The sequence below is a fragment of the Heptranchias perlo genome, chromosome 4, assembly GCF_035084215.1.
Source record: "Heptranchias perlo isolate sHepPer1 chromosome 4, sHepPer1.hap1, whole genome shotgun sequence".
NCBI classification, from domain to species: domain Eukaryota; kingdom Metazoa; phylum Chordata; class Chondrichthyes; order Hexanchiformes; family Hexanchidae; genus Heptranchias; species Heptranchias perlo.
In genome coordinates this window covers 118,168,400-118,183,580 of record NC_090328.1, presented here as the reverse complement: position 1 = coordinate 118,183,580, position 15,181 = coordinate 118,168,400, and the positions used below count along the sequence as shown (strand labels likewise).

At 41.5% G+C, this 15,181-nt stretch overlaps 1 protein-coding gene across 3 annotated transcripts in view; it reads left to right on the top strand.

The window, feature by feature from the left end:
* The window catches only part of LOC137321228 (coronin-2B-like), a 134,836-nt gene that overhangs the window by 106,328 nt on the left and 13,327 nt on the right, over positions 1-15,181 (top strand). For all 3 annotated transcript variants that reach the window (XM_067983545.1, XM_067983546.1, XM_067983547.1), the window contains 6 exons: positions 1,130-1,246; positions 4,054-4,203; positions 5,377-5,556; positions 5,973-6,089; positions 12,404-12,508; positions 13,675-13,771. In XM_067983545.1, the coding sequence (XP_067839646.1) occupies positions 1,130-1,246; positions 4,054-4,203; positions 5,377-5,556; positions 5,973-6,089; positions 12,404-12,508; positions 13,675-13,771 (766 nt within the window). The remainder of the gene's footprint in view (positions 1-1,129; positions 1,247-4,053; positions 4,204-5,376; positions 5,557-5,972; positions 6,090-12,403; positions 12,509-13,674; positions 13,772-15,181) is intronic.

Below are 15,181 nucleotides of genomic sequence, written 5' to 3'. Positions count from 1 at the left end.
CTTGAGTGTTGTTGGAGCTGCACTCATCCAGGCAAGTGGAGAGTATTCCATCACACTCCTGACTTGTGCCTTGTAGATGGTGGAAAGGCTTTGTGGAGTCAGGAGGTGAGTCACTTGCCGCAGAATACCCAGCTTCTGATCTGTGTAGCCACAGTATTTATGTGGCTGGTCCAGTTTAGTTTCTGGTCAATGGTGACCCCCAGGATGTTGATGTTGGGGGATTTGGCAATGGTATTGCGTGAGGGTATTATGTCCCCAGTGGTGTCAATCGTGGCTCAGTGGTAGCACTCTCGCCTCAGAGTCGGAAGGCTGTGGGTTCAAGTCCCACTCCAGTGACATGAGCACAAAATCTAGACTGACATTTCAGTGCGATACTGAGGGAAATGTGCATTGTCGGAGGTATTGTCTGGATGAGATGTTAAACCGAGGCCCCAAGTGCCCCCTCGGGTAGATGTAAAAGATCCCATGACACTATTTGGAAGAAGAGCAGGGGGAGTTCTCCCTGGTGTTCTGGTTAATATTTATCCCTCAACCAACACCACTTAATGACCAGATCACCTGTTTTTTTTAATCACATTGCTGTTTGTGGGATCTTGCTGTGCACAAATTGGCTACATTACAACAGTGATAACACTTCAAAAGTACTTCATTGGCAGTAAAGCATTTTGGGACATCCTGAGGTTGTGAAAGGCACTATATAAATGCAAGTTCTTTTTTTATATGTCCCAATGGAGCTCGTTGCCCAGATGTGAACGCCAAAAATGGAAGGAAATCGCCAAATTATTATATATTTTAGCGTCAACAGGAATAGAACTCAGCCCTATAAATTTGTATTAGAGAGAGTCATTATCGATCCTGTATTGGATTGTGTTTGTTTTAATAAAAGCATTTTAGGATGAGATTTGTAGGGTTTGTGGTCAAGTCACCATACCAAACACTACTGCTGAATGTTTTCAAGTTTCACGTAATGTTTCATGACCGATTATTTTCTGCTGCTTTGTCCATGTTCCTGGGTGATGACGCAACGTGGCCTTGTTAAGGTGGTTTGACTTGACAGTTTATTTTCCCTCTGTACTTTGCAGGGATTTGACTGGCAAAGATTGTAACATGAATATTGTTCTGTTAATAGACGGGAAAAATTGACCCACTTCAGCCAAAGGTCTGTGGTCACAAAGGAAATGTGCTGGACATCAAATGGAATCCCTTTGACGACTACATCATTGCTTCCAGCTCTGAAGATAGCACTGTAAGTCTTTGGTTCCTCTTATATCCATCCATTTCTGCGTGGCAGGGAAAGATAATCAGTAAAATTGATAGTGGAAGCCGTTTTGATTTAGTTTATTTGGACTTCCAGAAGGCCCTTAACAAAGTTCTACATGAAAGCCTCACTAAAGTGAAATCCACAGGGATCCAGGTTAGAATGTGGGACATTACATGTAGTGGCAAAGGTGTAGAGAAGAGTAACAAGAATGATGCCAAGTATAAAGAGGATGAGCTATGAGGAAAGATTAGAGCAGCTTAAGCCTTACGGTCTATTAAGAAGGTTAAGGGGAAACTTCATTGAGGTATATACAGTGTTACATGGCACAGATGAGGTGAACCCAGAATATTATTTTAAGCTTAAATCAGGCCAGTAGAACAAGAAAACATTAAAAATGTTAAGTGAAAAATAAATTTGAAATACATTTGAAAACAAAATGTCTTTACTCAAAGGTCGATAAATGTTTATACACTGATCGACCAGGTAAGTTGATGGAATCAAAGATATTGGGGAGTTCAAGATGCAGTTGTATGCTAGGTTGGGTGAGCTAAAATATTAGAGGGATAGGCTTGATGGGCTGAGTGGTCTTTTGTTGCCTTTGACCATTTAATTTTCTTAAGTTCCGAAAAGCGAAATTGCATATTATAGGGTTTATGTTACTTACTGATGGCTATAATGTCAAACACTTCTACAATTAAAATTTTATAGATAGCACAAAACGTGAAATTAAACAATTATCAACACTGTATATAAAGAGCATGTTGTTTCAATGCTATCTCTAGGATTTTAGTGAAGTGTAACAGAGGGCATGTAAATTTTCATTTAGCCAGAGTTACTTTCACTGGGATCTCAGGAAAAAAAATCAGAAATGTAGCACTAATCTTTACTATTATGTACACTTGAACAGTGTACAGCGGAGAACACTTAGCAATACAATTATAACTTTGAGTGTGTCTGGAAAGAGCATTTAGTGTTATATAACACCTGGATGAAGTGCTGGTGATTATATAAGTGTACAACTAGCTTTAGGAGCAAATTGAGGCAATGAATTAGCATCACACAAGAAACACATAACACAATATTAAAGTGCATTGGATTAAGTGTAATTTTAGCTATAACGTCTTGTTACGTCGCCCGTCTCCTCCCCTGCCTCAGCTCATTTGCCGCTGAAACCCTCATCTATGTCCTTGTTACCTCTAGACTCGACTATTCCAATACTCTCCTGGCTGGGCTCCCACCTTCCACCCTCTGTAAACTTGAGCTCATCCAAAACTCTGCTGTTAAAGACGCTATATAAATACAAGCTGTTGTTGTGAATAACTTAAAAATATATAAGTATTTAGCCAATATAGATAATAGATATGAATAAAGAAAAATATATTTTCAATAATGTTCTTTGATAGGTGTCATTAATTGAGGATTTAGAAAAATATATTCCTATTTGCTTTTCAGGATCTTTAGCACTGAGCCCAGTGTTGCACGTTAAGATAATACCTTACCAAACCTTTTAAAGAAAAAAGTACTTGCATTTATCATGCCATTTAAAAAATCTTAAAGTGCTTAACACGCAGAATTACTTTCGGAGTGTAGTGACTTGCCTAAGCAAGTACAGCAGCCATACTGTGCAAATCATGTTCTTCGAACTGTTGTGTTGCCACTGGGGAGCTAAGCTCATTTTGTAATTTATATTCAAGTGTATATTACATACACTATATCTTCTCTCATGTGCACGTTGTTACATTGGGCTTTCAAAATATTACCAATCCAGCAATCTCCTTGCTGCTAATATTAATGGTGCTGTCAGTTATTTGATTAACACTCCATGATATCACTGTGGACAGCACCTAAGCCACGTAACTATGGTTTCATTGTCCAACTCAAAATGGTCTTGGGCCTCATTTTTCCTTTTTAAATAGACCGATCAAGATATTATATGTTTAGATGTATTCAACACTAACCCCCATCCTAGAAGCTTGTATGGAGCAAACTACTCTTTAAATCAGTTCAATATGTTTATTAAATCAGCCCAAATACTCCCCCAGTCCCTGAATGGAAGAGTAAAAACCATCAGGGATGAATGCATTACCAAGGCTTGATGATCTTCTTCTGGATGCTGATAATCTCTATTATGTTATGTTTTAAGGATTTTAGATAGAATCATAGAATGATCCAGCACGGAAGGAGGCCATTCAGCCCATCGTGCCTGCGTTGGCTCTCTGAATTAGTCTCACTCCCAATTAATCCCACTCCCCTGCTCTTTCCCAATTAAGTACATGAGGGATAAAGGGATAGAAGGCTGTGTTGATAGGGTGAGATGAAGTAGGGTGGGAGGAGGCTCATGTGGAGCATAAACACCTGCGTAGACCAGTTGGGCCAAATGGCCTGTTTCTGTGCTGTATATTCTATGTAATGTGTATTTTGGAAGATAGAAATCAATGAGTATCTTATTTTATTTAGAAATGCCTATCTATCTGCTAGGTACAATTGCCGCAGAGTAAGGAAAGAGCATAATTGTCTCCTTTACAAAATTGTTACTGGACAGCATGACTAAGACGATTGAATCCAGTCAGAGCAGCCAGTGCTGCCATGGCCGAGATCAGCTAACTCGGCACAGACCAAGGGTCCATTCTGAGGCTTCGTCTGTACGAGTCAGTAATAGTCTATATGCACATAATAACTGGGCCATCAGGAAAACCTTTGTAACTTCTTATGACGTGCCTCTAAGGAAATTGCCAAACTCTCGAGCTGATTTATGATTTAATTTTAATGCAATTTTCTAATTTTTTTTTCAGGTTAAAATATGGGAAATTCCTAAATATGGAATCTCAAAAAACATAACCAATTCAAAGCTGGACCTTCAGTCTCACTCCCGACGAGTGGGAATTGTAGAATGGCACCCTACTGCCAAAGATATTTTGTTCAGTGCTGGATATGATTATCGGGTAAGGACACAATTTCCCAAAACATTCAGAAAGATAGTTCTTGTTATCTAATCTAGGCTGTATTTCAAAACCTAGAAATGTAAAACAAATCTCTTTTTTAAAAAAAAATGTTAATGGGTTTTGTTTCTTTGTGTATAATTTTAGTTATCTTAACAATTACACAGTAATAATTTTGCTTCGGTACAATGGGAAATGATGATTATTTTATGCCTTGTTACTTGTGTTTCATTGATTTTGTGAGTTAAACCAGATCTAAACCCTCATGAACCCTGCACCATGTTGCTACAGCCCTTCACACCTACCTTACCGCTGGAAGTGCCCTACTTTAGGCAGAAAGTCTCTCCAAACTAGCTCTGCTGATTGAGCAACGATTGCAATATACCCAAGGATATAGTTTCCTTAAACATTTCATGTTCCTGGTGCCTCTGTTTCAAAGAGCTGGCACAGGCATGATGGGCTGAATGGCCTCTTTCTGTGCTGTGTATGATTCTATAGTGCCATGCGGGGCAGCTTCAGATTTAGTGGGAGTTTATTTTAGGAACGGTCTAAAACATGGCTGGTGGTGGGTGGGAAGCATTAAGGGTGATGCTGCTTAGTTGCAGCATGATTAAATGGGACAAGTTATATGGACCAGCTGGTCTTTCCATGTCCGTCATTTCTGGAAGTTCATACATTCCATGAGATTTCACTCAAAAGAGAAGTATTCTGCCAGTTACAAGTCTCCATTAGATGGACATGCAGTAGAGATCAAAGCTAAATTGAATTACCAACCTGTGTTTGGACCTGTTTCTATTTTTAATTTTTTTTTGTCGAGGGGGGATGAATTATTTGGACTTTTTAAGTTCAGATTTGTCTGTCCTTACTTTAAAAAAAAGTACGTCTGTGCCTGTCCGTCTGGCATCTGTGTCTGTCCTGTATCTGTCCAGCGTGTCTATCTATCTGTCCTGTCTCTGACTGTATTAATTTAATAATTTTTTGTTCCAGCTAATGTTTATTGTATTTTGCCTGTGTTTTCTGGATTGAACCATAGAGGGAATGTTTGTGTAATGAGAGAAGTGATAGCAGAGTTTTCTGGGCTGGCTATTCCAGAGTGTTCTGAGAACTGAACCTACCCATAAACCCTCAAAGGAAGCAATCCAGCTGTTCATACTTTTCTTTTCTCTGTTGTTGTAGATTATGATCTGGAACCTGAATTCAGGAGAGCAGCTGATTCGGAATCCGGTCAAGATCCTGGACTGTCACAAAGATGTAATCCTCTCCATGTCCTTCAACACAGATGGCAGCCGTTTAGCGACTTCTTGCAAAGATAAGAAGATGCGTATCATTGACTGTCACACAGGAGGGGTTTTACAGGTGAGAACAAGGAACCGGATTGCTCTGTAGCAAGAAACTGTTGGTGCCACGGATAAAGAAAGGTTGATAATTGTATGATTTTCCTAGCATATCAATTGGAAATAGAGCCTGTCTATAGCGCCTTTCACAACCTCAGGACGTCCCAAAGCGCTTTACAGCCAATGAAGTACTTTTGAAGTGTAGTCACTGTTGTAATGTAGGAAACAACTGTCCCCCACAAAAATGGTATGTGTGTATACAAGACTCATTTTATTTTTCAGATTTTATGTAGTAATTAAAGTGTAAGGTGAAAGACTTAAACCAGCACAATGTTATATACGTGCTGATGGTTTATTACTGTCCTGCTGCACCTTTCATCTGTTGAGCTCATGTCTGGCTACTGCTCCCTTCACTAAGTGTGTTTTTATGGTTTGCAGGAATCCAGCACTAAGTCCCACAAGACGAATAAAGTTTTGTACCTGGGCAACTTAAAAATGTTGGTGTCTGCAGGCTACTCCAAGTGGAACAATCGGCAAATTGCACTCTGGGATCAGGTAAATGGAGATAGTTGGTTTTGTAGAATCCCAGGTGAGAGTCACAGAGAGTCATACAGCACAGAAGGAAGCCTTTCGGCCCATCATGTCTGTGCTGGCTCTTTGAAAAATCTATCCCATTAGACACATCCCACTTACCTAAACCCCCACAGGGAGAATCTCTGTGTGATACGGAGTGCACACTCTCTCCCTGTAGGTGCATCTGGTGCAAGACTAAAGCTGGAATAGATGGGAAAGAATCAATTAAAAAAAATGGTAGAATCATAGAATTGTACAGCACAGAAGGAGGCCATTTGGTCCATCGTGCCTATGCCGGCTCTTTGGTAGATCCGGCAGTACATTCCAGATCATAACAACTCATTGCGTAAAAATTTTTTTCCTCATGTCGCCTCTGGTTCTTTCGCCAATTACCTTAAATCTGTGTCCTCTGGTTACCGACCCTTCTGCCACTGGAAAAAGTTTCTCCTTATTTACTCTATCAAAACCCTTCATAATTTTGAACACCTCTATTAAATCTCCACTTAACCTTCTCCGCTGCAAGGAGAACAATCCCAGCTTCTCTACATAGGATAGGATTGTGTTTATGGAGGCAGGCAGCTAAAGTATTGGAAAAATAAATATTAAAATGGAAAATATGTGCAACAAGACAAACTAGAAACCAGTCCCTGTTCAGACTTGCAAAATTTCTATTTGGATACTTGTACTTTATCTCTCACAATCTCTTTCCTCCTTCCAATCTCTTTCTTCATTAATATATGTAACTTGATGTGATGCTTCCAATATAATTTCCTGGACGCACACAAGGGCAAATAATCCCACTTAACAAGAAAGACATATGCAGATGATCAGAATTGGTCCTAAATAAACTTCTGTAGCTCATTTTGGATTTATAGTTGATCTAAACCAACAATTAAGGTAATCATCAAATATGATCAAAGGCCACTCAGCTAATTAATTATTGTCTATATCAGAATTGTCCTAAATTCAGTCTCTCACATTACCTTAATTAAACGTTTAAAGCACATGATTCTTAAACAATGATATAAAGAAAGAATTAACTTGCACTCATGTAACAGCCTATCAGGTCATTAAAACATCTTTAAGCGTTTCACATCCGAGTTACTTTTGAAGTGTAATCACTGTTGTTATATAGGCAAACAAGGCCGCCAATTTGTGCATAGCAAGATCCCACAAACAGCAAATGTGATAAATCATCAGTTAATCTATTTTTTGGTAACATTTGTTTGAGGGAGAAATGTTGCAGTCGGGAGAATTCTTGCTCTTTGCACAAGTGCCATGCGATCTTTTTTGTCCACCTGAGCTGCCAGATGATGCCACGATTTAAGGAACGCCTCATCTGGAAGACGGCACCTCCAACAATGCAGAAATAACCGATCTTGAGTGAGAGGAATTTGTAAAATGATTTCCTGCTTTCTTTGGGTCAGGCTGTGTTCAGCACCTCATTCTGCCTCGTATGATTTTTAAAAAATTCACTCTGGGAATGTGGGCATCACTGGCAAGGCCGGCATTTATTGCCCATCCCTAATTGCCCTTGAGAAGGTGGTGGTGAGCCGCCTTCTTGAACTGCTGCAGTCCGTTCTCCCACAGTGCTATTAGGTCGGGAGTTTCAGGATTTTGACCCAGCGACGATGAAGGAACGGTGATATATTTCCAAGTCGGGATGGTGTGTGACGCGGAGGGAAACTTGGAGGTGGTGGTGTTCCCAATAGCCTGCTGCTCTTGTCCTTCTAGGTGGTAGAGGTCACGGGTTTGGGAGGTGCTGTCAAAGAAGCCTTGGCAAGTTGCTGCACTTATTCCTGAGAGACTGTGAAAGGTCAGGATGTGGGCAAACCCAAATAACATAATGTCCTATCTTCAACTTGGCAGATACGGAGCCTTATGACACAGACGAATATGACTGAGCGTTGTAATTCATCAGTTATTTAAATGGTTCAATTGATCTCCCATTGGTAAAAGTGAAAGGAGACATTGACTTTGGGTGCAAAATTTTAGCTGTTGTTTCTGAGAATCATAGCCTTGAAGTTCTGTGCTGTTTTAGGGACTTCTGGGACCTAAACTGTTGTCCTGGTGTAGAAAGCATTTAGAATAGAATCATAGAAAGGTTACAGCAATGAAGGAGGCCATTCAGCCCATCAAGCCCGTGCCGGCACTATCCACGAGCAATCCAGCTAGTCCCACTCTTCTGCCCTTTCCCTGTAGCTCTGCAAATTTTTTCCTTTCAAGTACTTATCCAGTTCCCTTTTGAAAGCCACGATTGAATCTGCCTCCACCACCCCCTCGGGCAGTGCATTCTGGATCATAACCACTCGCTGTGTAAAAATGTTTTTCCTCATGTCACCTTTGCTTCTTTTGCCAATCACCTTAAATCTCTGTGCTCTGGTTCTTGACCCTTCCACCAGTGAGAACAGTTTCTCTCTATCTATTTTGTCTAAACCCTTCATGATTTTAAATACCTCCATTAAATCTCCTCTCAACCTTCTCTGTTCCAAGGAGAATAATCCCAGCTTCTCCAGTCTATCCATGTAACTAAAGTCCCTCACCCCTGGAATCATTCTAGTAAATCTTTTCTGCACCCTCTCTAAGGCTGTCACATCTTTCCTGAAGTGCCCAGAACTGGACACAATACTCCAGTTGTGGCCGAACCAGTGTTTTATGAAGGTTCATCATGAATTCCTTGCTTTTGTACTCTATGCCTCTATTTATAAAGCCCAGGATCCCATATGCTTTTTAAACTGCTTTCTCTACCTGCCCTGCCATTTACAATGATTTCTGCACATATACCCCAAATCTCTCTGTTCCTTTACCTCTTTTAGAATGTGCCCTCTAGTTTATATTGCCTCTCCTCGTTCTTCCTACCGAAATGTATTACTTTGCATTTTTCTGCGTTAAAGATCTGATTTAAATAAATTTAAAAGTGGGGGAGCTGTAACGCTGGTTCCTCAAATTTCTGGAAGTTGGTCTCTCAGTGCACTTCAAGAAAGAAAAACTTACATTTATATAGCACCCTTCCGGACGTCCCAAAGTGCTTTACAGCCAATGAAGTACTTTTGAAGTGTAGTCACCGTTGTGATGTAGGAAACACGGCAGCCAATCTGCGCAGAGCAAGATCCCACAAACAGCAATGTGATAATGACCGGATAATCTGTCTTTTTTTAGTGCTGTTGACTGAGGGATAAATATGGCCCAGAACTTGCCTGCTCTTCTTCGAAATAGTGCCATGGGATCCTTGAGAGGGCAGACGGAGCCTCGGTTTAACGTACTCCTAAAAGGAAAAAAAATGATTTTCTACTTGCACTTACAACATTACGGAAGCAAGTTGTAGGCAGCAGGCTTTTCCATATGAAGTTTAGATGTTTAAAATGTATGTTTTAGTGATACGCTATGCTGTCCAATCTCCCATAGTGTTGCTGGCTGATGGCGTATCAGAGGATTCAGTGGAGCTATAGTGACACCTAGAGGCCACAGTATGAAACTAGATCACCTGCTCTTTTTGCCCTTTATTATTCCTTTTTTTTCAAGCAACTGCTTCAGAAACAGTCTGTGGCAGAGAATTCCGTATCCTACTTTTTCTAACCTCCCTTTAATTTTCTTTTCGTGATCACCTTAAATTTATGTCCTCTCTTTGTCCAGCAGAAACAATCTAGCCCTGTTTACCTTATCATAAAGCTTCATAATCTCAGTCAGGACACGCCTTAACATTCTCCGTTCTAGTGAAAAAAGCCGTAACTCCTCGAGTCTATCTTTATAACAGAAAAACTTTTCATCCCTGGTAACAGCTCAAGTGAATCTGCCCCACACCTCTTCCATTCATTTATAACTTTCTTAGAAAGAAATGCCCACAATTTGGCTGGAATCATACTTGACACAAAGGAAGATAGTTGCGATCGTTGGAGGCCAATCATCGCAGCCCCAGGACGTTGCTGCAGGAGTTCCTCAGGGAAGTATCCTTGGCCCATCCATCTTCAGTTACTTCATCAATGATCTCTTCTCCTGCCTCCCGCAAAATGGTGGGCTATTTGCTGACAATTCCACAATGCTCAGCCCTATCCACAACACCTCCCATTGTGAAGCAGCCTATACCAGCCTACAGGAGGACCTGGGCAACATCTTGGCTTGACATGACAAATGGCAGCCAACCATCATGCCACACAGGTGCCAGGTAATAACCATCTCCAATAAGAAAATGTCCAACCGTCACCCCCCCCCCCCCCCCCCCCCCACCTCCGAGATTCAATGGCACCACCATCGCTGAGCCTCCCCACCATCAACATCTTGGAGATCACCATTGACCAGAAGCTTAACAGGACCGGCAATATCAGCGTGGCTACAAGAGCAGGGTGGAGGCTCGGTGATCTGTGACAAGTGATTCACCTCCCGACCCCTCAAAACCTCTCCACCATCTACAAAGCTCAAGTCAGGAGTGCGATGGAATACTTAACACCTGCCTGGATGGGTGCAACAGCAACAGCACTCAATACCATCCAGGATGGAGCAGGTAGCTTAATCTGTACTCTTACCACCCCCCTCCACCATCGGTATGATGTGGCTGCAGTATATACTGTTTACATGATACACTACAGCATCTCATATAAGCTTAGTGCAACAGCACCTCCCAGCCCTGCAACCTCTACCTATATTTACATAACGCCATTCATGACCTTGTGACATCCTAAAGCACTTTACAGCCAATTAAGTACTTTTGAAGTGCCGTCACTGTTGTAATGTAGGAAATACGGCAGCCAATTTGCGCACAGCAAGATCCCACAAACAGCAATGTGATAATGACCAGATCATTTTTTTTTTTAGTGATGTTGGTTGAGGGATAAATATTGGCCAGGACACTGAACAGAACTCCCCTGCTCTTCTTTGAAATATTGCCGTGGGATCTTTTACGTCCACCTGAGAGGGTAGAAGGGGCCTCGGTTTAACATCTCATCCAAAAGACGGCACCTCTACAGTGCAGCACTCTCTCGGTGCTGCCCTGGGAGCGTCAGCCTAGATTTTGTGCTCAAGTCGCTGAAATGGGACTTGAACCCACAATCTTCTGACTCAGAGGTGAGAGTGCTACCCACTGAGCCACGGCTGACACAAGAAGGACAAGAGCAGCAAGATCATGGGAACACCATCACCTCCACGTCTCACACCACCTTGACTTAATGCAGGAATGGCAGTGTATATTTGCAAAATTCTGGCAGTCCCTATCTAGCCATTGTGGGAGCCCCATCAGCACCAAGAGTTCAGTGGTTCGAGTAGAAGGCCGACCACTACCTTCAAGACAACGAGGGATGGGCACTAAAAATGCAGCTTTGACAGAATCGCCTATATCCCAAGAACAAATATATTGTTATAAACTCTAACTGCGGTCTAGCTAAAGTCTTCTACAAATTGAACATTACCTCCTTACTTTTGTATGCTAATGCCTCTCGATACAAAACCATTTGCATTTTTATGTCCTTATCTACTTGCGCTGTCACCTTTAAAGACTTGTGTATCTGCAAATCAAGTTTCATCTGCATCTCTACCCCATTTAAAACCTTACCATTTAAGGTGCATTTTCTTTCCCTATTCTTCCTTTCACTTACATTTCACACCTGTCTGTGTATCTATGTCATCACAATTTACCATACCGCCTCCATTTAGTGTCATCAGCAAATTTTGATGATGTTCCTTCAGTTCCCAAGTTCAGACTCTCATCCTTACGGAACACCACTTATCCCGTTTCCAGTCCAACAAACTTCCTCTAACCCATATCCTTTGTTTCTTGCCCTCCAACCACCGATATCTAATTGGCCACATTTCCTTACTTCCTCTTTTTCAAGCAACTATCTAATTTCCTGTTTTTTAAAAAAAAAGTTATTCTGCTTCAGCAACAGTCTGTGGCAAAGAATTTCCCTTAACTCGTACGTGGTAACTTATCAACTGCTTTTAGAAGATCCACATATGTTGCATTTCCTTTATTGTTTCCTATCTCTTACTGCTTCAAAGAATTCTGTACGGTTGGTCAAACACATCATTTCAAAATGGTCCTGATTAACTCGTGCATATATTATAGACTCTAGTGATTTACCAGAAACATGACCTGGTCTATAATTTCCTGGTCTATCTCTTGTCTTTTTTGAAGGGGGGGGTGTCATATTTGCCAGCCTCCAGATGCATTACCATCATTACTCTGGTATCTGTGCAGTAAATGAAAATATATGGCAATGTCCTGTACTTTGCAAGAAACCTGTTGTTTAACTTTTGTTCCGTTGCATTAATGAACATCCTTTTTTTTTAAATAAAAAAAAATTTAGGAAGACCTATCTGTGCCTTTACGGGAGGAGGATTTGGATGGGTCCTTGGGTGTGCTTTTTCCATTCTATGACCCTGATACTCACATGCTGTACTTGGCAGGAAAGGTAAGTCCTGTGGTCTCATTTATTGAAGATAATTTGAGGTAAGCTCAGTGTTAAACAGACACGGGGGAGGTTCATTAACTTCTACTGCCTGGGCCCCCTTTTAAAATGTGGCAGAACGGTTTGCCCACCTGTTGTAGGACCTGCTGGATTGTTATCCCATTGAAATCGGGAGGGGAGTGCGGTGGGGGGGTGGGGGAAGGAGAAGGAGAGAGGGGGAGGCATCGAGAGAGGGGGTTCTACAACAGACGGGTGACCCGTTCCACCAGATATTTGCCGAGGTGATGAAGGTGAAAATGACCCCCGTGGTCTTTGTGTGTTGATTATTAAAATCAATTCCATTCAGATTGACAGCAGATAATTTGCCATCCATTGAAAGTGCTAATTCCTTCCGTTTTGGTCAAATTTCTATTCATTGGGCCTAGTCACACGAGCTCATCAAACAAATGATGGGGGTAACGTTGTAGTCAATGGAAGTGAGAAATTGGGAGATGTACAATCTCAAACCTGAGATTGGTAAACTTTTGTTAAGTAAAGGAGTTAGGGAGTTATGGAACCAAGGCGGGTAAATGGAGTTAAGATACAGATCAGCCATGATCTAATTGAATGGCGGAATAGGCTCGAGGGGGTGGGGGAGAAGAGGGGATTCTGCTACAGGTGGGTGACCTACTCCACCAGATTTTGAAGTGCAGTCAGTGTTGTTATGTAGGAAAACACGGCAACCAAATTGCGCACAGCAAGCTCCCACATACAATGAGATAAATGACCAGATAATTTTTTTTTGGCGGTGTCAGTTGAGAGATAAATATTGACCAGGACAGCAGGAAGAACTCGTCTGTTCTTCTTCAAAATAGTGCCATGGGATCTTTTAGGTCCACCTGAGAGGGCAGATGGGGCCCTTGGTGTAATGTGCTATCTGAAAGAGGGCACCTCAGATGAAGTCAGCCTTAATTATGTGCTTGAGTGTTGCAATTTGGCTTGAACCCACAACCTTCCGACTCGGATGCAAGAGTGGTATCACTGATCTAAGGATAATGCCTTGATCACTTGCATGTGTACGTCCTTCTTGAAAGGAATGATTGTGGTAGCACTATTATTGTCTGTCTGAGATTACAGTTAGCTGCAGTGATTGCACCCTGTTACCTACTTTCATTCTTGTATATTCATAGGGTGAAGGGAACATCAGATACTATGAAATAAGCTCTGAGAAGCCTTATCTGCACTTCTTGATGGATTTCCGCTCTACATTACCTCAGAAAGGAATGGGTATGTTTACTTGGCCATAGAGATCTGACGTCTTTTTTCATTGTTAAAATAACCTATTATATGGTTTTTAAAAGCCTGAAACAAAATATGCAGCATTTATTGCCTGAGATGAAATTATTTATCAATGTTTAGTGCAGAGGCAGTGCCGATGATAGAGATATTAACAACACTTCCTAATTTTTTATTCAGTGGAAATAGGAGAAGGAATTTAGTGTTCCTTAAAGTAGGGCATCAGCAGGTGGTGGGAGGGTCATCGAATCATACAGCACAGAAGGAGGCCATTCGGTCCATCGTGCCTGTGCCGGCTCTTTGAATTATCCAATTAGTCCCACTCCCCTGCTTTTTCCCTGTAACCCTGCAAGTTTTTTCCCTTTTAAGTGTATATCCAATTCCCTTTTGAAAGTTACTATTGAAACTGCTTCCACCGCCCTTTCAGACAGTGCATTCCAGATCATAACAACTCACTGCGTAAAGCAAATTCTCCTCATCTCACCACTGTTTTTTTGCCAATTAAATCTGTGTCCTCTGGTGACTAACCCTCCTGCCAGTGGGAACAGTTTCTCCCTCTCTAATCTATCAAAACCCTTTATAATTTTGAACATCTCAATTAAATCTCTCCTTAACCTTCTCTGCTCTAAGGAGACCAACCCCAGCTTCTCCAGTCACTCCACATAACTGAATTCCCTCATCCCTGGCACCATTCTGGTAAATCTCCTCTGCACTCTCTCTAAGGCTCTGACACCTTTCCTAAAATATGTTATGTTATGATAGAATACTCAAACATGGGCTCTGGATGGACTGCACCTGATGGCTGAATGGCGTTTGATCAGGCTGGACGTCCTTATGCAACAACCTTGAATGGTTGCATTTGCACATGAAAGCTTAATTTCTTTTTAAATTGTATCAAACGTCTGCGTGACACGACCGAAACAAACAGTATTACTGACCTGAGCCAGTTGGGGTTTTGGGAACAACTTGCTTGTTTGCCATGTGAAACTGATGCCACACCTCGGTGATTGCAATTCCTCCCTCCCCCCGCTTTTCATCGCCCTTCTCCCAAAGGTGTGAACTGTCCCTGTTAAATACTAGGATGCGGTACTGGTAGTTACAAGTCTGCCCGCAACTTGGTGATAAATTAACCACATCTCTCGAAGCATATGGCTTAAGAGTGATTTTTTTTTCTTGTAGTATTTTTGTACCAACACCCTAACTACACTTACAACAACAACTTGCATTTATACAGTGCCTTTAACATAGTAAAACGTCACAAAGAGCTTCTCATGAGTGATTATCAGACAAAATTTTGACACCGAGCCACATAAGGAGATATTGGGACAGGTGACAAAACGCTTGGTCAAAGAAGTAGGTTTTAAGGAGGAGAGAGAGGCAGAAAGATTAAGGGAGGGAATT